Below are 23,880 nucleotides of genomic sequence, written 5' to 3' on the forward strand. Positions count from 1 at the left end.
ACAAACTATTAGCTTTGTGTGTCCTGGAAAATACATGCCATATATAGTCATACGAAGATCTTATCAAAGCAGTATTTACTGATAAACCAGTGGCTTGAATCTCAGACCTAGAAATCTTGTCAAATTCTATCTGTTTTAATAAATGTCAGTTCAGCATATGTATTACTCCTTAACAAATAAATTTTTGTTTAAATATTTATGGTCAAAGAAAAAAAAAAGAGAATTCTCTATGTAAGGCCAAAGCTATTGTCAGTCCAAGTATTTTAAAGACAAAACTCACAACATTATCATTTTGGAGGAGCCAAGGTAACTCAACCTAAGTGCAAGCAAAATCTGATTTTGTAACAGACATCCACAGATGCCTCAACTATCCAAGCAAGCAAGCATTTCATACAAAAGTGGGACTTGGCAGTTAGTCTGTTAATCCTGTGACCCAACATGTTGTAAGAATAGTAGAGGCAGTACAAGAAGTTACAACAAATGGGAGTTTTTGTTTTGTTTTGTTTTGTTTTCTGCTGCTATCGGCCTTTATTGGTATAAGGTTTAGTGGACGGCAGGGTCACGCAGAGCATCTTCTTGGTAACATTAGGGCATTCATTTTCTTCTTTTTTTTTTTACATTTTTTTCTTTATTAATTACATTTTATTCACTTTGTATTCCCCCTGTGATTCCCTCCCTCCTCCTGTCCCATTCCCTCCCTTCCTCCACCCTCTGCATGCATGCCCCTCCCCAAGTCCACTGATAGGGGAGGACTTCTTTTCCTTCATTCTGATCCTAGTCATTAGGTCTCATCAGGAGTGGCTGCATTGTCTTCTTCTGTGGCCTGGTAATGTTGCTTCCCCCTCAGGGGGAGGTAATTAAAGAGCAGGCCAATCAGTTCATGTCAGAGACAGTCCCTGTTCCTATTACAATGGAACCCACTTGGATACTGAACTGCCATGGGCTACATCTGTGCAGGGGTCTTAGGTTATCTCCATGTATAGTCCTTGGTTGGAGTATCAGTCTCAGGAAAGACCCCTGTGTGCAGATTTTTTGGTTCTGTTGTTCTCCTTGTGGAGTTCCTGTCCTCTCCAGATCTGTTTCCCACTTCTTTCATAAGATTCCCTGCACTCTGCCCAAAAGTTGTCCATAAGTCTCAGTGTCTGCATTGATAATCTGCAGGGCAGAGCTTTTCAGAGGACCTCTGTGTCAGGCTCCTGACTTGCTCCCTGTTTTCACAGGAACTGAGCATTTTAGCTGAGTGAGCTATCCCAGAAGCAGAAAGATGCACACGGTATATACTCACTCATATAGACATATAATATAGGATAAACCTGCTAAAATCTGCACACCTAAAGAAACTAATCAAGAGGGAGGACTATTGCTAAAATTGCTAAAATGGCAGTTTTTAAGAACAGCCAAACTGTACTGGGAAGTCATCCATCTTGGGCAAGTTAGCTGTCAGGGTACATTTAAGATAGGAAGAACTTCCTCATGGTTTACAAGCTAATTTTTTTTTTGTCTTTGCAAATCTTTTCAACACAGTAAATTATTATAATGTTTACCATCACACTTTTAGCATTTTTCATACTGGCACATCTAAAAAAAATGTTGAATGATTCCATTGGTGTGGGCATGTTGAGAAATGTTTTCTAACTTTCCAAAACCAATGTTTTAGAATTTAAAACAGTCACTATTTGTGCTATAAAGTACTTGGCATTATATTTTTAAAAAACTTATTGTAATACAATCTTTCATAAAGCAAAACTATAGATCATAAAAGAATTCTATTGATCAAAAGCTACTGCCAAGAAACAAATATTCTCTTTGACAGTTCGTGAAAATATTCCAGGATGTCTGTCTTCCCAACACTGTTTAAAAAGTGACTACACTTTACCAAAACATGGTTTATTCAAGAGATTTTGTTGACTAAACAAAATTTTCACTCTTGTGGATTAGTTTTACTCATTGTTGTTGATAGTCAGAAAATGCTTTAGAAGTTTTGTCCCATTAAGTCACCAATGTGGGCATTGGTTGTCATAAATCACTTAGTGCCATTCTTTTACAATCAAAGATGATAAAATTGTCAGATAAAATTCTATGGGAAAAAATAACCTTTAATTCTGAACTGCTATAAATACCCAAGGGCATAATCACATTCCACCACCCTCAACATTATGAAAGCAAACACAGTGTGCTCTCTCTCTTTATGAGTATAAAGACAATAAAACAAAAGAAAAAGATTTAAAAAATGAAGAAAGTCACACATACATTTGAAAGCAATGCTTTTTCACAAATTACATATGTGAAAGTGGTATGTAAGATACGTCTGGGATAGTAAATTTAACCTTGAAATGGTATTATAGTGAGCTAATTCATCATAAGTGGCACCATAAGGTCTAAAAAGAGAAGGTCAATGGCCAGAGCCTTGATGAAGAAGTGAGAGCTACCTCAGACTTTCTGGGTGAGGGCAATCCAAGTAAGCTGAGACTGTTGCCGTGTCAGTGTCTTCCAATGTGAAGGCAAAGAGGGCGTGAGAATCTGCATGTAAAGGTACCCTGAAGGTCTAGAATGGATGAGGTGAGAAGCAGCGGTGAAATTCTGAAAAAGCAGAGTTCCTGTCAGGCAGCCAACCATGAAATAAGATAATTCTTCTATGATAATCATGGAAAATACTTTCTGAATTTGCATGAGTTTTCCACTAAGTTTTCAGTATGCTTTTGTTCAGTGATCATTTTTATTTAGTTTCCTTTCTTTCAAATGGTAAGATAGTACTAAGAAAAACAAAATAATATCCATAGAAAAATAATAAAAATATGTTTGGTGGCTCCTCAGAAAATTAAAAATAACTACCTCAAGACCCAGCTCTACCACTCTTGGGCATATACCCAAAAGATGCTCCACCATACCACAAGAACAATTGCTCAGCTATGTTCATAGAAGATTTATTCAATAGAACCAGAAACTAGAAACCACCCAGATATCCTACAACCAAAGAACGTATAAAGAAAATGTGGTGCATTTACAATGGAATCCTACATGGGGAAAAAAGGGGGGTACATCATAAAATTTGCAGGCAAATAGATGGAACTAAAACTATCATCTTGATGAGGTAACCCTTTGTTGATGATGCTCTCTTTTTTCCATTGTATGGTTTTGGCTTCTTTGTCAAAACTCAAGTATCTGTAGGAGTGTGGGTTTATTTCTGAGTCTTCTATTCAATTGCATTGATCCACCATTCTATTTCTATGTCAGTTACCATTCAGTTTTTATTACTATTGCTCTGTAGTACAGCTTGAGATCAGGGATGGAGATACCTCCAGTCTATCTGTTGATGTAAAGAATCGTTTTGGCAATTCTAGTTTTTTGTTTTTTCATATGAAGTTGAAAATTTTTCTTTTAAGGTCTGTAAAAATTGTGTTGGTATTTTGATGGGAATTGCATTGAATCTGTAGATTGCATTTGGCAGGATGGCCATTTTCATTATGTTAATCCTACCAATCTTTGAGCACAGGAGATCTTTCAATCTTCTGATATCTTCTTCGATTCCTTTCTTCAGAAACAACTCAGACACAAAAAGGACATGCATGGTATGTATCACTTATACGTGGATGTCAGCCATAATGTATAGGAAAACCATGCTACATTTCACAGACCCAAAGGACCTAAGTAACAAGGAGGGTCCAAGAAAGAATGCTTGAATCACACTTAAAAGGAGAAATAAATAAAATAGACATCTGAGGTAGTTGGAGAGATGGAACTGGGGGTAGAGGGTATGCAGAGGGAAATGGGAGATATGAGGGAGAGAATAAGTATAGGAAGAGTAGGGGAGAGAGGACTAGGAGAGAGAATGGAAAACAGGGAGTGGGGGAGGAAACATCTCTAGAACATGCCAGAGACCCAGGATGGGGAGGAGAGGCCCCAAGGCGTTCATGGTGGTGAGCCCAGCAGAGACTCCTAGCAGTGGAGGACATAGAGCCTGAAGCAGCCAGGCAGGACTCCCAGTCTGTGGATAATGAACCCAATCAACCCACAAAACTTTTGATTTAAAAATTGAAGCAGAGACTGAGGAAATGGCCAGCCAATGACTAACCCAAATTGAGACTCATCCCATGGGGTGAACCAATTCTTGACACTATCAATGATACTCTCCTATGCTTTCAGACAGGAGCCTAGCTTGACTGTCCTCCAATAGGCTCCACCCAGCAGATGATTGAAACAAATGCAGAGACCCACAGTCAAACATTAGATGGAGCTCTGAGAGTACTTGAGGGAGAGTTGGGGGAAGATTTAAGGAACCTGAAAGGCACAAGAACTCCACAAGAAGACCAACAGAGTCAACCAATCTGGGCTCTTGGGAACTCACAGAGACTGAAACATCAACCAAGGAGCATGCATGGGCTAAACCTAGGCCCCTACACACATGTAGCAGATGTGCAGCTTGGTGCTCTTGCAGCCACTAGCAACCTAGGCCCCTGAACAACTAGAGTAGGGACTGTTCCAGACTCAGTTGCTTGGCTGTGAACCCCATTCCCCTAACTATACCGCCTTGCCTGGCCTAAGTGGGAGAGGATGTTCCTAGTCCTGCAATAACTTGATGTGCCAGGGCAGGTTAGTACCCATTGTGGGGGGGGCTATCCCATCCTTGGAGAAGAAGGGAGGGGATTACGAGGGAGGGTATATACGAGGGGACTCAGGGGGAAAGAAAGAAGGGTGTTATTGTAATGTAAAGTGAAGTTTTAAAATAAAAAGAGGGAAAAAGTATAAATAACAAGCCCAAGCTCAATCAGGGCTGCCCACTTCATAAGTGTTCATGGACTACAGCTATACCACTCTTGACTTCTCAATCACCTCTGTCATAAATTAGTATGACCCTATATTTGGAGTGTTAATAGCTCTCTCAATGCAATAAATTTTGTATTGGGACTAATTTTGCTGTCTTTAGCTATGGTAAATCTTTGTTTGCTTGCTTATTTGTTTGTTTGTTTGTTTGTGTTCCAATCAGCCTACTATCAAATTTTTTTGTTGGCCAACCAAGAGTATGAAGAACCCTGGATCTAATGACATTCTTAGACAGAACCAATTGCTGTTCTAAAAACTCGCTGGCATGCATCTTGCTTGTGTTCAGAGATTAAATGTTCTTCCCTGAGAAAATATAAAGAGCATCTGATAAGCCACCGAATAACAAACCAAGGAAACCAAAGTACTATTCCACCAAAGTGTACCCTGGGGAAACCGGTGAGTTTATTGGTCTTATTTACAGATTATGGGTGAGGACTTCCTCATAGGGACCACACCAGAAAAATCTTTGCCCTATAAGGTAAAGATGGCTACTAGTATATCAAGAGAGGTCTTTCATGTGTTAACCCTTCACGTGCTTTAACGGGGTAGGTATACGGTGGCATTCAGTGCTGTGGTAGTTTTCTCTTACAGATACTGCCATAAGTCTTCTTACCTAGTCTCATAGCTTTGTAAAGTATACACACTGGGGAACATCCCCATTACTTAGAAAGTTTAGGATGACTTCTGGTGAACTTTTCTTCTTGGAGAATTAAGTAATTGGCACAAAAATCACATATCATCTTCTGGTTCTTCTTGCTGTTCGTGATATTTCAGAAGTTGAACGTCTGAGAGGCAGGACTTGCTAAGTCTCCACTTAATGAACCTGAGGGAAAAAGAGTACTAACTCTGCTTAGATGATGCTTAAAATTAAACCTTAAAGCAATTTGAATCCAGAATGAAAGAAACTCCAGATTATTTGTAAAACTGTGAATATAACCCCAAAAGGAAAATAATTTCTAATTATTTTTGAGCTATTTAAAACTTATGTAGAAGATGCCTAGACTTTCTTCTGTCGGGGTTAGTAGGCATCATCAACTGTGTGTGAACACATTGGATATTACCAATTTTAGCCTTCAGTAATATTACACTGTTCTTAAGATTTCAGGCATTTCTTTAAATATGCAGTGTGAGCATCTTTTCACCCATGTGGACATTTATATTTTATTTTCTGGATTGCCATTTACGAGTTTGTCTGTTTTCCTCTAGGCAGTTTTTCTTAGAGAGAATTAAAGCTCTAATAAAGACTTAAAAAAAAAAGAATGGTAGGATTGGTAATCTGCTTCCACGTGTTTCTTGAACGTAAATGCATACAAATGCCAATAAAAATTGAACAGTCTTTTTGAAATACCATCAAAGAATGAAAAACATAGAAGAACTTAACATTTGCAAAACTAAAGGGAAAACAAAAACCAAACAAAAACTGAAGATAAAAATCAAGTTCTTCCCTGAAGCCATGAGTGGTAGGAAGAAGTGAGGAGCAGCCTTAGGTATTTGTGGAGTTTGAGTAGTGCACATATTCATAAAGAGTGAGTATAAGCAGAGAGAATAGAACTGAAAGAAAATATATTTTATAACATAATACAAGATCAATAAAATGATTCTAAAATTATATGTAAAGGTATAAAATGTAGCTCTTCCATAAGAAAAGTTATCATAACAGGTCAATAAGCAAAGTCACTATAAAACTCTGAGAAAAGCTGGAAGTTGCAGAGCATGCCTCTAAGCTCAGCACTAGATGAATTGAAGCCTTATAAGTTATAAGTAAAAATATAGTCCTTGTACACTAAAAAAAAAAAAAAAACAAAACTTGTGTAGATTAAACTAAGGTATAAGTATGCAGATAAAATGGGGGCTTTCAAATTTATTTCATCAGAACATAATTTCAATAATTTCTAATATAAAAAGAAAAGCCTACAATCTGTGGCAAACCCAGATGAAACTGCATTAGTGGAGTTTCTCCATTTAGACCAATACATCTTCTTATATTACAAGAAATTGCCTTTTCTTCCAAAGAAAGACACACATAGTATATACTCACTTATAAGTGGGTACTAGACCTATAAGATAGAATAAACGTATTAAAATCTGTACACCTAAAGAAGATAAATAAGAAAAAGGACCCGGGGTAAGATGATCAATCCTCACTTAGAAAGACAAATGGGGTGGACATTGGAAGTAGGAGAAAACACATAACAGGACAGGAGCCTACCATGGAGGGTAGTCTGAAAGACTAGTAGTGTATCAAAGCAGATGCTGAAACTCATAACCAAACCTCGGGCAGAGTACAGGGAAGCATATGAAAGAAGGGGGAATTAGTATGACCTGGAGAGGACAAGAGCTCCACAAGGACCAAATATATCTGGGCACAGGGCTCTTTTCTGAGACTGTTTCTCCAACCAAGGACCGTGTATGGATATAACCTAGAACCTCTGCTCGGATGTAGCCCATGCTAGCTTAGTATCCAAGTGGGTTCTCTAGTAAGTGGAACAAGGACTATTTCTGATATAAACTCAATGGCTGGCTCTTTGACCTCCTCCCACCACGAGGGAGAAGCATCCTTGCTATGTCACAGGGGAGGACATTGCAGCCAGTCCTGAAAATACCTAAGCTAGGGTCAGATGGAAGGGGAGGAGGATCTCCCCACCAGTGGACTTGGAAAGGGGCTGAGAGGAGATGAGAGAGGGAAGGTGGGATTGGGAGAAAATGAGGGAGGGAGCTATGGCTGGGATACAAAGTAAATAACCTGTAATTAATATAAAAATAGAAATTATATTAAAAAAGGAAATGCATTCATAAAAATGATTTGAATCTTAAGATTAACTCAGTTGAATCTTGATCATACCCGATGAATGCAAGTCATTAACTTACCAGGTAATAAGAACGTAATTAATTCCAATGATGACATAGGTCACTGCATAATAAAAACCAAAGTACACGGCGAAAAGTGATACATTACTGGGATCTTCCAGGTTCCAATCATGAGCTCTATCTTTGGGAAACAGGATAAAAGCAAGCTGTGTTTTAAAACAAAACAAAAACAAAAATGACAAGTGAAAAATGAGACACAGTTATTCAAAGTGCTTGTAATTAGATGATTGCCAGTGTCAGAGACCAACACAGATAAATGATATTTCTGTACCTATTTTAGTAATATAGACAATATTTATTTAGTCCTATTTCTAAGCTATCTCAAAGGACTGTTGATCTTTAAAATTGCCATTCTTATTAATCTCCTGATTGGGATCAGTTCCAAGGCTCAGGGAACTTCTCCGAAGAGGGGATAGAAGGAATACAAGAGCCAGTAGATACAGAAGAATGCTGTTCAGTGATGTTTTCTGAATATGACATGGCTGTGCCACTCAGACACTCAAGGAAGATGTGGTTATATGTCTAGAAACAGCAACAAAATAAAGCCAAGAAGCATTCTGGTATAAATGGATGAGGTTCTCTCCACATCCTGACTTCTCCCAAGGAGCTACTGAGAGTTAATAGCTATTGGAGAGGGGAGAGTCATTCTCTTTAGAGGATGTGGCCACTGGTAGATTCCTCATTTGTAGTGAATGATCCCACACAGTAGACATGTGGGAATCACTAATTTGACTTAGGCTTCAACAAAGAGAAGATGGAAAGTTGGGAGAGAGATGGGTTGGCAAGTTATTTAGAGGATGAAAAATAAAATGGGAGAATTATATGATGAATTATAGAATCATCATTCATTGTATACATAAATGAAATTCTCATGTATAGAGAAAATTGTTCTGTAATGCGCAAATGGTCAATAAACACAAGGAAGATGAACAACATCATTTCTAGTCAGAGAAAAGTAAACCGAAATGGCAGTGGGGTACCTGCTACTCACTAGAAGGGCAATCATAATAGTAAATAAAAAATAGTAAATATTGGTGAGGATGCAAAGCAATTGGAATCCACAAACCTGTAAAATAAAACTGTTAATATGGAAACAGATTGACAGTTTATCAAAAAGTAAGATTTTGAATTACCATATGACCTGGCATTCTACTACTTAGGAATGCCTCTGTATTCAAAAAACAATGTGTGAATAAATGTTCATAGCAGCATAATGACTATCCAAAGATAAAAAAGAAAAATATTAATATATTCAATAATGTAAATGAAACTTGAAGATTATATGCTGAGTGAAAATGAGCAGAAAGAGTAGGTTATGTGTTGTCCTTTTTGACATAAAATATCCATAATAGGTGGGGTTAGAAAACATATTAGTGGTTGGAAAAGCCTGAGAGACAAAACAAACGATAAAAACTGCTAATTGGGTATAGGGTTTTCTTTGTGGTGATAAGAATGTCTGGGGGATCATTAGGGGTAGTAATGTATGACATTAAGAATAGAATAAATGCTGCTGAATTCTATCCTTGAAAAATGTACATTATATGAACTTTATCCCAATAAAAATGATAGATGATAGATCAACTGATTTCAGATCCCTAGAGAAAAATGAAATATAGAAATCTTGATAATACCATAGTTAATTATACAAATGCTAGGGTAAGCTGGCCGTGCATCCATTTCAGTGCCTTCAAGTTCCTTTCAATTACCTCTTTTGAATGTATTATGTATCACCTTAATTATGTTTTCTTCATTTCACAAATAATGAAATTTTACAAAAAAAAAGTATGTACTTGGTCTATGTAGTCTAAAGCCTTAATTTAATTTCTCCCTTAAATTTCAAATAGTCTTAGTCGGGAGAAACTAAGATTTCTTTTTTGCTTTAATCAGGTGTCCCCAAGTATAGATTCCCTTTGATAGGAATGAGAACTACAACTTCTATTTCATATATATGATCATATTTTGGATATATGCCTAGGAGTGGTATAGCTGGATCTTGAGGTAGCACTATTCCTAATTTCCTGAGAAAGCACCAGATTGATTTACAAAGTGGCTATAAAAGCTTACATTCCCACCAGCAATGGAGGAGGATTCCCCTTTCTCTCCAGCACATCCTCTCCAGCATGTGCTGTCACTTGAGTTTTTTTTTTTTTTTTTTTTTTTTTTTTTTTTTTTTTTTTTTAATTTGGAGCAAGTTCCTACGTTGTTTCCTGTTGTTTTTTTTTTTTATTTATTTTTTTATTTTTTTATCAGTTACATTTTATTAACTCTGTATCCCAGCCATGTCCCGATCCCTCATTCCCTCCCAGTCCCTCCCTCCCTCCCTCATCTCCACCGTGCCCCTTTCCAAGTCCACTGATAGGGGGGACCTCCTCCCCATTCATCTGATCCTGTTTTATCAGGTATCTTCAGGACTGGCTGCAAAGCCCTCCTCTGTGGCCTAACAGGACTGCTCCTCCCTTTGGGGGTGGGGAGACCAAAGAGCCAGTCATTGAGTTCCTGTTAGAAATAGTCCTTGTTCCCCTCACTTTGGGAAACCAATTGGTTACTGAGCTACCACAGGCTACATCTGAGTGGAGGTTCTAGGTTATATCTTAGCCATTCTGATAGGTGTAAGGTGAAATCTCAGGGTTGCTTTGATTTGCATCTCCCTAGTGACTAAGGATGTTGAGCATTTCTGTAAGTGTTTCTCTGCCATTCAATATTCCTCTATTGAGAACTCTCTTTTCAGTCTATACCCCATTTTTTAACTGAATTACTTGATTTGATGCTGTATAAATTCTTGAGTTCTCTATATATTCTGGATATTAGCCCTCTGTCAGATAAAGGGTTGGTGAAGATCCTTTCCCAGTCTGTAGGCTGTTGTTTTATTCATATATATGATCAAGTTTATATTTGATACACACAATATGCAAGCCAGTTTATCTTTATGTATGCATAATCACTTTGAAATAATCTTTAGTCTTAAAAAAAAATAGCCTCATTAAGGAGGTTTCATTATCCCTCCTGTTATAAGGCTGGAACTCAGGAATGTCAATAATTTTGATAGAGGTCAAAACTTCTGAATGACCCAGACAGTACCCCAGAGCAGAAGTGCCTGGCTTCTTCTACTACAGTCTCTCTCAGCATATAGTCTCTTTTGGTCAATATGGAAGGATGGTGGACTGAACAACTGGGTTAGCATGAGTCATCTCAGCAGTTTGAACAATCACCACTAAGGAAGTTCGTCCCATGAGGACATATTACTTTCTTATGCCTAAAACACATATTTTCTATTCAGTTGACCATGATACTGTTCTTCCCGTCACCTGAAAATGCTTTCTTGTAACTCATGTGAAACATAAACACTTGAAAGAGCATGAACAAACCAGCAGACTGTTTCCTGAGCCCTATTGTCAGGGCCGACGCTATACCTGCCTGCCAAGAAATCCTGCCTGCATCAGGAACATCAAACCAACACGAGGGACAACCAGATCGCTAAAAGCCAGAGCAAGAACACAATCAACAACAGTCAGGGCACCACCAAGAGCCTAGTTACCCTAATATAGCAAGCACTGGAAATCTTAACAGAGCTGAAGTACAAGAAGATGAGCTTAAATCAAAACTTATAAAAATGGTATCTTTAAAGAGGAAATGAAATACTTTAAAGAAATACAGAAAAATAGAATCAAACAGGTGAAGGAAATGAAAAAAAAAACTGTTTTAGACATGAAGATAGAAATAGAGCAATAAAAGGAAACACAAACTGAGGAAATCTTGGAGATGGAAATTCTAAGAAAGAAAACAGGAATTACAGACACAAGCATCACCAACAGAATACAAGAAATGAAAGAAAGAATCTCAGGTGTCAGATATGACTGAAGAAATTGATACATTGGTCACAGAAAATACTAAATCCAAAAAGTGACTGACACAAAACATCCAAGAAATCTATGACACCATGAAAAGATCAAATATAAGAATAATAAGAATAGAAGAAAGAGAAGATTCCTTTCTCAAAGGCCCAGAAAATATTTTCAACAAAACAATAGAAAAAAAAATTTCCAATTTAAAGAGATGACTAAAAGTGTACAAGACCTACGGAACACCTAATAGATTATGCCAGAAAAGAAAATCTTCCTATCGCATAATAATCAAAACACTAAATACATAGAACAAAGAATATTAAAAGTTCCAAACGGAAAAGGCCAAATAATGTATAAAAGCAGATATCAGAATTACACTCAACTTCTCAACAGACACTCTAAAAGCCAGGAAAGCCTGGAGAGATGTCTTACAGGCTCTAAGAGAACACAGATGTCAGCTCAGATTACAACACCCAGCATAACTTTTAATCACCATAAATGGAGAAAACAAGATACTCCATGAAAAAAAAAAATCTAAAGAATATCTATCCATAAATCCAGCCTTACAGAAGATACTAGAAAGAAAACTCCAACCTAAGGAGGATAACTACACCCATGAAAACATGAGAAAAAATACCTCTACACCAGCAAAACCAAAAGAAGGGAAACACACACACACACACACACACACACACACACACACACACACACTACCACCACCAACATCAACATAACAGGAATTTAACAATTATTGGCCATTAATCTCTCAATATTGATGGACTCAATTTCTCAATTAAAAAGACACAGGCTAACAGAAAGAATGGGTGTGAAACAGAATCCATCTATCTCCTGTATACAAAAAAGCATATCTCATCAAAAGAGATACATATTACCTCATTATAAAGGGCTGGAAAAAGGTATTCTAAGCAAATGGACCCAAGAAGCAAGCTGGAGTAGCCAATCTAATATTTAATAAAATAGACTTTCAACCAAAATTAATCAAAAGAGATGGGGAAGGACATTTCTTCTTCTTCATCAATATGACCTCTCAATTCTAAACATCTGTGACACAAATATAAGAGCAACCACATCTGTAAAAGAAACATGACTAAAGCTTAAATCACACATTGAAACCCATACACTAAAGTGGGAGACTCTAACACTCCACTCTCACCAAAGGACAGGGTATCAAGAACGAATCTAAACAGAGAAATAATGAAACTTTCAGATGTTCTGAATCAAGTGGACCTAACAGATATCTAGAGAACATTTCACCAAAACACAAAAGAATATACCTTCTTCTGAGCACCTCACAGAACTGTCTCCAAAATTGACCATATAATCACAAAACAAGTCTCAACAAAAACAAGAAAACTGAAATAACACCTTGTCTCTTATCAGACCACCATGGATTAAAGCTGGCCTTCAACAGCATCAGAAGCAATAGAAAGCCTACAAATTCATGAAAACTGAACAAATCTCTACTCAACGGTAGCTGGGTCAGGAAAGAAAGAAAGAAATAGATGACTTTCTAGAATTCGGTGAAAACAAAGGCACAACATACCCAAACTTATGGGACACAATGAAAGCAGTGCTAACAGGAAAAACAAAAACATGTTCACATATCATAAAACAAAATGTCCACAACAGGGTGACCCTAGCTGAGACTCCCATCAGCAGGAATATGGAGCCTGATGTGGCTACCTCCTAGAGCCAGGCATGACTTTCAGTAGAGGGAGAGGACACCAACACACCCTCAAACCTTTTGACCCAAAATTTGCCCTGCCTATAAGATGTGCAGAGATAAATATAGAGCAGAAATGGAAGAAATAGCCAATCAATGACTGGCCCAACTTGACACCGACGCCATGGAAAAGAGCCAACCACTGGCACTATTAAAAATACTCTGCTATGCTTGCAGACAAGGACCTAGCATAACTGTCTTATAAGAGGCTTCATCCAGCAGCTGATGGAAATAGATGCGGAGACCCACAGTAAAACATTAGGCAGTGCTTGGAGAGTCTTGTGGAAGAGATGGGGGAAGAACTGAGGAAGCTGGAGGGGGCAAGGACACAACAAAAAGACCTACAGAGTAAACTAACCTGAGCCCATGGGGGCTCACAGAGACTGAACCGCCAACTAAGAAAAGCATGCATGGGCTGGACCTAGACCCCCTACATATATAGCAGATGTGCAATGTGGTCCTCATGTGAGTCCCCTAACAATGGGAGTCTCTGCCTTTGTTGCCTGCCTTTGGATCCCTTCCCCTGGCTGGGCTGCCTTGTCTGGCCTCAGTGGGAGAGGATGCTACAACATGATGGGCCAGGACAGGTTGGTACCCCTTTGGGGGCTCCCTTTCTCTGAGGAAAAGGGAAGGAGAGGAGAGGTTTGAGGATGGGAATGGGAGAAGAGGGAAGAGGGGCTGAAATCAGGATGTCAAGTGAATAAATAAATTAATGGGGAAAAAAAGAATATCTACCTCTTGATCTCTACTCATTCAGGATTTTTCCTTGTGTTCCCTTAATATCCTACATTTGGTGGCATTGTCTCCACTGATATGGATGCATGTCTGTCAGCTAAGTTTATATGAAAAACAATTAGAAAAGAATTGCCTAGTTCCATTATTGTAAAAGCCTTGCAACACAACTTAATCTTCTTGAATCTTGCTACTAATAGGGTAGAGATGATACTACCTAAGTATAATTGTCATAAACAGAAAAAAATGTGTTTGTAAGAATCTAGTAAATTATAAACTTGGCATATACCTGTAAGCCCAGCAAAGGGATTCTGAGGCCATGGATTTTAGGATTCATAGTTCAAGGCCAACCTGTGACACCTACTAAGACAATCTCTCAAAAAATGTTTTTTCAACATTGGAGGAAGGAGAAAACAGGGATCAGGATAGGAGCCTACCAAAGAGGGCCTCTGAAAGGCTCTACCCTGCAGGGTATCGAGGCAGATGCTGAGACTCATAGCCAAACTTTGGGCAGAGTTCAGGGAATCCTATGAAAGAAGTGGGAGATAGTAAGACCTGGAGTGGACAGGAGCTCCACAAGGACAGCAACAGATCCAAAAAGTCTGGGCACAGGGGTCTTTTCTGAAACTGATATTCTAGCCAAGGACCATTCATGGAGATGGCCTGGAACCCCTGCACGGAGGTAGCCTAGGCAGTTCAGTGTCCAAGTGGCCTCCATAATAATGGGGACACGGACTGTCTCTAACATGAACTGATTGGTCTGACCACCTCACCCCGAAAGGGGAGCAGCCTTACCAGGCCACAGAAGAAGACAATGCAGCTACTCCTGATGAGACGTGATAGACTAGGATCAGAGGGAAGGGGTGGAGGACCTCCCTTATCAGTGGACTGGAAAAAGGGACAGGGGTGGGGAAGAGGGAGGGTGCTACAGGGGGATACAAAGTGAACAAACTGTAATTAATAAAAATAATTTAAAAAAGAAAAATTTTTTCAATAAAATAGCAAAATATTCTTGTTTTGCAATAAAAATAAATAAATAAATAAAATAAATAGGCTCTGCACTTTCCTGCCTTTCTTATATTTCTGGAGCTAGGCCATAAGCTCTTAGCATCAAGAACAGATAATGACTAATGTCATCAACTTAGAGTTTCTACATAGTGGATAGTCAGATGTGTGACAACAGGCACATCCTACCTCCTTCCCAGCTGCTCTTCCACGCTCCCACCAGAAACCCTGGGTCCCTTAACCACATAACCACTTAAAGACCAACAGTTTCACTGTAGGGAGCAAGTCATAGGAACATCTATTGTAAGTCGATTGGAAACTACCTCTTTAAGTAGGAGGAGAAGCTGCACGTACAAACAGGATAGAGCTAGAGATCTCAACTCACCTGAAGAAACCACATCCCCTGTAGCATCATAAAACTTGACCTCATGAGCTCCAGAGCCACATTGTTCTTTGTGGAGAGAAATTCTATAAAGGCAACCAGTCCCGCCAAAAGTCCAGCAAAGCTCACTAGTTGATGTGCAAAGCTCTCCACCAACATCCGGCCATGATTGTGGTTGAAGAAAATGAAAGCTAATAGGGTAGAAAAAAATAGTTGTATTTGTTTTTCAAATAAAAAATTCAACATTTTTCTCTTACACCTTCCTTCCTTTTCTATATACATAATTTCACACAGCAATACAGCTGATTAAAAGAAGAGGTCCCAGTCTCAGGAAAGATCCCTGTGCCCAGACTTTTTGGTTACCCAGGACCATGCATGGAGATAACCTAGAACCCTGGCACAGATGTAGCCCATGGCAACTCAGTGTCCAGGTGGGTTCTTAGTCATGAAAACAGGGACTGTCTCTGACATGAACTCAGTGGCTGGTTCTTTGTTCACCTCCCCCTGAGGCAGGAACAGCCTGACCAAGCCACAAAGGAAGCAGAAAGTCCTAATGAAACCTGACAGTCTAGGGTCAGATGGAAGGGGAGGAGGACCTCCACTATCAGTGGACTGGGGAAGGGGCAAAGGAGGAGAAGAGAGAGAATGGGTGGGATTGGGAGGGAACAAGGAAGGAGCTACAGCTGGGATAAAAAGTGAATAAATTGTAGTTAATAAAAAAATTAAAAATGGGAGACTTCCAAGAGGGCAGCGGCTAGTGTGCAGCTTAGCTGAAGGGGAGAGGACCCACAATGTGGAAATTGGTGAGTAAAGGGGCTGATCAACTCAGAACAGTGTTATCTAGACTTCCAAGAAGAAAGAGACTAACCATGATCTGAGTCCTTCTAGAATCAGGTCACGGCAGACTCCTCCGGGAGGACACACCCCGAGAGGTGATCCCCAGGCATTTCCCGGCACCCAAAACCCTACTCCCTCTTCAGAGGAGGCAGGAGGAGTTCAGCAGAATCTGCCACAGACCACACTGTCTGTACCCCAGCCCCAGCGAGAGCTGCATCTCCCCCCCCAAAAAAAAAAAAAAAAAAAATGAGATCGGGGCTGAGAAAACCCAATCCTTTCGGGCACTCCCCTGAGAACCAGAACGCCGCCATAACCCTGCTGCAGCACAGCGGAGGGATAGAGAGGCGCACAGCGGCTTCACAGTGCCCAGACCCCAGTGCTGCCGGCTCCTCCTAACGAACAAACTTCAGCTCGGGATCTGGGACTGTGGTCATTCAACACATCCTGAGACTCTCCCGAGGCCAGTGCAATAAGGTCTAGCACCAAGTCCTAACACAGGAGGCTCCCCAATCCCTGGCAGAGAAACCCTGGCTCAGAATCGGGACTGAGAAGTCCCAACACCTTCTGGCACTCCCCTGAGAGCTCCTCCATAAGTTTGCCCTAGCAGAGGGGAAGGTCAGAGGGGAAGGACAGAGAGGCAGCCTGCCACAGGACACAGCACCCCCTCTCCAGCAGCCCCTAGCAGAGAAACCCAAGCTCTGGATCTGAGGACACTCAACCATACCTAGTACTCTCTTGGAATCAGCAAACATAGGTTCTACTGCCAGGCTGCTTCTGGCAGAGAGATCTGGGCCCGGGATCTGGGATTGAGAACACTCAACCCAACTCTTTCCCACGGTACCCCAGGACCAGTCAACATAACCCCTCCAGGCAGAGGGAAAGGACAGAGAGGCAGCACACAGGAAAGATGGACACCGAGTCCTGTGGCCAGTGTCACAGAGCTGACTGTTAGCCTACCCGTGCATTTTCCGAAGCAGGACCAAATCAGAGAGTAGAGAGCAAGGGGAACCCCCTGTGCATTCCAACTGGTCCTGCAAGAGAATGAGTGAGCCTTCTAGGGAGAGTTTGCCCCAGACCCAGGGCCTCTCCACAGAAGCAACCAGATGAGATCCCTGCCACCCATACCCCTAGTGTGGGCATCATAGGGATTCTTGGGATAGCGACCCCAAAGTTGAAGCTTCTGCCTTGTGGGTCCACCAGTGTAATCCAGGCAAACAATCCCTGGACCTCAGACAGAACTGCATAATAGGGGCTTGCAGGCCACTGCAATAGTCAGAGAATCCGCGCATGCACACTGCGACCGCTAAAAGCTCATACGAATAGCGCCAGCTTCACATTCCTTACTTAGGCAAAACTGAAACCACAACGCACACTCCCAAAACACTGACCCTCTCTCATCGTCCTGAAAAAACAGTCCAGAAAACAGAAAGAGACGATCAGAGCCCGAACTACAAACTTGAGGAACAAACAGTGAGGGTTATAAATAACCAGATGGCTAGAGACAGATGAAAGAACACACCCAACAAAAATCCGGACATAATGACCTCACCAGCAACCCCACAAACCAATGGACACTTCAATTCACTAGATATACAAGAAAACGACCTCAAAACTATGTTTCTCCAGCTATTAGAAGCCCATAAAGATGAAATGAACAAAGCCCTCAGAGAAATAGCCAAAGAAATCAAGACGAACAAAGAGGAAACAAATAGAGCTCTCAGAGAAATGACCACGAAAATTGAGGCAAACAAAGAAGAAATGAACAAAGCTCTCAAAGAAATGTACACACAACTGAAGGCAAATAAAGAAGAAACAAACAAAGCTCTCATAGAAATACAGGCAATTATAGCCAAAGAAGTAGAGGCACAATTAGTGATATAGAGAGAGGAAACGGACAAAAAAATAGAAGCTGTCATTGAAAAGCAGGACTCCACATTCAAACAGATGAAGGAAATGGTGCAAGACATGAAAACAGAATTAGAATCAATAAAGAAAACACAAATAGAGAAAAACCTGGAGCTGGAGAACATAGAGAAAAGATCAGGAACTACAAAGGTAAGGATCACCAACAGAATACAAGAGATGGAAAAAAGAATCTCAGGAGCCGAAAATACACTTGCAGAAATTGACACGTCTCTCAAAGAAAAAATAAAATCAGAAAAGTTCCAAACACAAAACATCCAAGAAATCAAGGACACCATGAAAAGATAAAACCTAAGAATAATAGTAGAAGAAAAAGAAGACATCACGCTCAAAGGTGTGAAAAATATTTTCAAGAAAATTATAGAAGAAAATTTTCCCAACTTAAAGAAAGAGATGTCCATAAACATACAAGAGGCCTACAGAACACCAAGTAGACTAGACCAGAAAAGAAATTCTTCACGTCACATCAAAGTCAAAACACTGAACCTACAGAACAAAGAAAAAATTCTAAAAGCAGCAAGGGAAAAAGGCCAAGTAACATATGAAAGTAGACCTATCAGAATCACACCAGATTTCGCAACAGAAACTATGAAAGCCAGAAGGGCCTGGACAGAAATCATACAGTCCTTAAGGGACCACAGATTCCAACCCAGACTACTATACCCAGCAAAACTTTCAATCAACATAGACGGAGAATTCAAAATATTCCATGACAAAACCAAATTTAAACAATATCTACATAGTAACCCAGCTCTACAGAAGTTACTAGAAGGGAAACTAAAGAAAACAAACCAAAGAAAACAACGGCATCTAAGGAAACAGAGGAAATAGATAACTACACAACAACAACAAAAAAGAATACAAGCAATGAAACTCAGTGACACCACCAACCCCACATCAAAAGTAACTAACAGTTGTTGGTCACTAGTATTTATCAACATCAATGGACTCAACTCCCCAATAAAAAGACACAGACTAACAGAATAGTTGCGGAAACAGGATCCAACATTTTGTTGCATCCAAGAAAGACACCTATGCAACAAAGATAAACACTACCTCAGAGTAAAGGGCTGGAAAAATGTTTTTCAAGCAAATGGTTCCAGAAAACAAGCTGGAGTAGCCATCCTAATATCTAATAAAATAGACTTTCAACCAAAGTTAATAAAAAAAGATAAGGAGGGCCACTATATTCTCATCAAAGGAAAAATCCACCAAGAGGACATCACAATTTTGAATATCTATGCCCCAAATACAAGAGCACCTACATTCGTAAATGAAAATATATTAAAGCTTAAATCACACATTGATCCTAATATCTTAATAGTGGGAGACTTCAACACTCCACTCTCACCAAGGGACAGATCAACTAGACAGAAAATAGGGAAATAAAAACACTTAAGAGTCCCTAAATCAAATGGACCTAATAGACGTCTACAGATTTTTCATCCAAACTCAAAAGAGTATACCTTCTTTTCAGCACCGCATGGAACCTTCTCCAAAATAGACCATCTAGTTGATCATAAAGCAAGCCTCAACAGATACAAAAAGATTTAAATAATCCCCTGTATTCTATCTGACCACCATGGACTAAAGCTGGACCTCAACAACAACAGAAATAACAAAAAGCTGACATGCACATGGAAACTGAACAACTTGTTACTCAATGACAGCTGGGTTAAGAAAGAAATAAAGAAAGAAATTAAAGACTTCTTAGAATTCAATGAAAATGAAGGCACAACATAACCAAATTTATGGGACACATTAAAAGCAGTGCTCAGAGGAAAATTTATAGCACTAAGTGCCTTCAAGAAGAAATTTGTAACATCACATACAAGCACCTTAATGGCCCAACTGAAAACCATAGAAAAAAAAGAAGCAGATACACCCAAGAGGAGCAGACGGCTGGAAATAATAAAACTCAGGGCTGAAATCAATCAATTAGAAACAAATAAAACTATTCAAAGAATCAATGAAACAAAAAGCTGGTTCTTTGAGAAAATCAACAAGATAGACAAACTCTTAGCCAAACTAACTAAAAAGCAGAGAGAATCTATCCAAATCAGCAAAATCAGAAATGAAAAGGGTGACATAACTACAGACACTGAGGAAATTCAAACAATCATTAGGTCATACTACAAAAGCCTATATGCCACAAAATTTGAAAACCTAAATGAAATGGACAATTTTCTTGATAGATTCCACCTTCCAACATTAACTCAAGGTCAGGTAAAAAGATTGAATAGCCCTATATCCCCCAAGGAGATTGAAGCAGTCATTAACAGTCTCCCCTCCAAAAAAAAGCCCTGGGCCAGATGGTTTCAGCACAGAATTCTACCAGACCTTCAAAGAAGTGCTAACACCAATTCTCCTCAAACTATTCCACAAAATAGAAACAGAAGGTACACTACCAAACTCATTCTATGAAGCGACAGTCACCCTGATACCTAAAACACACAAAGACCAAACAAAAAAAAGAGAGAGAGAACTTCAGACCTAGCTCTCTTATGAACATTGACGCAAAAACACTCAATAAAATACTTGCAAACCGAATCCAAGAACACATCAAAGATATCATCCACCATGACCCAGTAGGCTTCATCCCAGGCATGCAAGGGTGGTTCAACATACGGAAATCCATCAATGTAATCTACCACATAAACAAACTGAAGGAGAAAAACCACATGATCATCTCCTTAGATGCTGAAAAAGCATTTAACAAAGTCCAACACCCATTCATGTTTAAAGTCTATACTATCAGTGGACCTGGGGAGGGGCATGCATGAAGAAGGGGGAGGGAGGGTGGGACCGGGAGGGGAGGAGGGAGGGGCTTATGGGGGGATACAAAATGAATAAAGTGTAATTAATAAAATAAAAATTAAATTAAAAAAAGAAAAAAAATGGGGAACAGAGTTAAACAGAGAATTCTCTGTAGAGGAATATCGAATGGCAGAGAAACACTTAAAGAAATGCTCAACACCTAAAAAAGATAATCAAGAGAGCGGACATGGGGTAAGATGATCAATCCTCATTTAGAAAGACAGAAGGGATGTGCATTGAACATATGACAGGAGTCTACTGAGCGCATCTGAAAGACTCTAACTAGCAGTGTTCCAAAGCAGATACAAAGACTCATAACCAAACCTTTGGCAGAGTACAGGGAATCATATGAAAGAAGGGGAGTTAGTATGATGGGGAAAGGATAGGAGCTCCACAAGGACCAAATATATCTGGGCACAGGGTCTTTTCTGAGACTGACATTCAACCAAGGACCATGTATGGATATAACCTAGAACCTCTGCTCGGATGTAGCCCGTGGTAGCTCAGTAACCAATTGGTTTCCCATAGTAAGGGGAACAAGGACTATTTCTAACAGGAACTCAATGGCTGGCTCTTTGACCTCCCCATCCCCCAATGGAGGAGCAGTCCTGTTAGGCCACAGAGGAGGACTTTGCAGACAGTCCTGAAGATACCTGATAAAACAGGGTCAGATGAATGGGGAGGAGGTCCCCACCCCATCAGTGGACTTGGAAAGGGGCAGGGTGAAGATGAGGGAGGGAGGGCGGCAGTGGGAGGGAATGAGGGAGCAGGATACAGCTGGGATACAGAGTTAATAAAATGTAACTGATAAGAAAAAAAAATAAAATTAAAAAAAATTAAAAATGAAAAAAGAGGTCCCCACTGAGTCTCCCAGCAATGCAGTTTGATGATTTTTTTTTTCAGTTATCACTGCCTATTTAGAATGGAATTCTTGAAATTCAACCTTCCCTTTCCTTCTCCAACCTTTATTTTCTTTCCTAACATAAAATTTTCAACTAACTGATTTTTAAAAGCATTATTATGCAAGCTGATAAATAATAAACATGGCAGGGCAGGGAGTTACAATTCGTATGAATATGCATATGAATAAGGTGAAGCCAAAGCATTGCCTTATGGGTGTCAGTGCCCTAAACAAACAAGGGAACACCCCATAAAGCACATCTCAGTAAGAGTGGCAATACTATCTGCAAGTAGTCTCTAAGTGCATTGTCTTCTTACATAAGCATACTCCAATTTCACCTTAAACTTGTCATTAAGCTAGACAACAAGTATGTTCAATAAAGATATAGGAACCAGGCTATTAGTCATCTCAATTCATTCTTTTTCTTTTTTCTTTTTTATTTTTTATTTTTTATTTATTTATTTTTTTTTAAATTTCTGGCCTTGTTCCTCAAAGAGCAACATGCAGGAACCGTTTTCTTCAGACAGGAGGAGAGCGGCCTCCTAGCCCTTGTAGCATTCAGAGTTCTGTAACCAATCTACTTCCTCACCTCTTCATTGGAGAGCTTTCCTTACCCACCATAGCAATTTTAGAAGACACGTGAACAAAACAGATGATTTCTTTTTCACTACTCTCTCAAAATTAGGACTTCCAATGCTAATGTGGTTGAATTTTGCAGACTTTGTACATACTGGCTTAACCATACAAATTTTGTACATACATAGTTTTACTATTGTATTGGTGATTTAAAAGCTAGTTATCAGGTGACAGAATATATTAACAGCTACCTACCCATTTAAGGATTCATGCTTTCATTACTCTGCGTTTTTTATAATTAAATTTTACTTTTTTATTACAGTTATTCACTTTGTACCCCAGCTGTAGCCTCCTCCCTCATTCCTTCCCAATCCCACCTCCTCTCCCTCATCTCCTCCCATGCCCCTCTTCAAGTCCACTGATAGGGAAGGTCCTCCTCCCCTTCCATCTGACTCTAGCTTATCAGGTCTCATCAGGACTGACTGCATTGTCCTCTTCTGTGGCCTGGTAAAGCTGCTCCCGCCTCAGGGTTGGGGGTGGTCAAAGAGCCAGCCACTAAGTTCATGTCAGATACAGTCCCTGTTCCCGTTACTAGAGAACCCACTTGGATACTGAGCTGCCATAGGCTACATCTGAGCAGGGGTTCTAGGTTACATCCATGAATGGTCTTTGGTTGGAGTATCAGTCTCAGAAAAGACCCCTGTGTCCAAATTTTTTGGTTCTGTTGCTGTCCTTGTAGAGCTCCTGTCCTCTCCAGGTCTTACTATCTCCCCCTTCTTTCATAAGATTCCTTGCAGTCTGCCCAAAGTTTGGTTATGAGTCTCAGCATCTGCTTTCAAACACTGCTGGGTAGAATCTTTCAGAGGTCCTCTGTGGTAGGTGCCTGTCCTGTTTCCTGTTTTCTTCTTCTTCCAATGTCTGTCCCATTTGTCTCTCTGAATGAGGACTGATCATCTTAGCCAGGGTCCTTCTTCTTGCTTAGCTTCTTTAGGTGTACAGATTTTAGTATGTTTATCCTATATCATATGTCTAATATCCATTTATAAGTGAATATCATTACTCTAGGTTTAATTTTCATTGTTAAAAGTATAAAAAAGATAATTGCTAAGAAATAAGGTTCTTTCAGGACAGATGCGAAACACTAATAACATCAAATGGTTGTTATCTGCCCAATGTTACAGAATGAATCAGTAAAAAAGAAAACTCCTCAGCATCCTATAGAGGATACCCAAAATTTTTGTTGTTGTTGCTTTTCTTTTCTTTCTTTTTCTTTTTTCTTTTCTTTTCTTTTTTTTTTTTTTTTTGAGACAGGGTTTCTCTGTGTAGACTTGGCTATCCTGTCACCAAGATCTCTGATGAAACTCACAGAGATCTGCCTGCTACTACTTCTCTGAGTGCTGGGATTAAGGGCATGTTGCCATCATGCCTGACT

General features: G+C 39.6%; 1 protein-coding gene across 1 annotated transcript in view; it reads right to left on the bottom strand.

Moving 5' to 3' along the window:
• Nucleotides 1–1,947: 1,947 nt before the first annotated feature.
• LOC110539799 (transmembrane protein 45A-like) overlaps nucleotides 1,948–23,880 on the bottom strand; it is a 54,010-nt gene continuing 32,077 nt past the window's right edge. Inside the window, exons 5-7 of the mRNA XM_021626623.2 lie at nucleotides 15,398–15,585; nucleotides 7,690–7,835; nucleotides 1,948–5,644 (exon numbers count right to left, since the gene is read on the bottom strand). Of these exons, the coding sequence (XP_021482298.1) occupies nucleotides 5,551–5,644; nucleotides 7,690–7,835; nucleotides 15,398–15,585 (428 nt within the window). The 3' untranslated portion in view covers nucleotides 1,948–5,550. The remainder of the gene's footprint in view (nucleotides 5,645–7,689; nucleotides 7,836–15,397; nucleotides 15,586–23,880) is intronic.

The sequence above is a fragment of the Meriones unguiculatus genome, chromosome 17 (assembly GCF_030254825.1).
Source record: "Meriones unguiculatus strain TT.TT164.6M chromosome 17, Bangor_MerUng_6.1, whole genome shotgun sequence".
NCBI lineage: Eukaryota > Metazoa > Chordata > Mammalia > Rodentia > Muridae > Meriones > Meriones unguiculatus.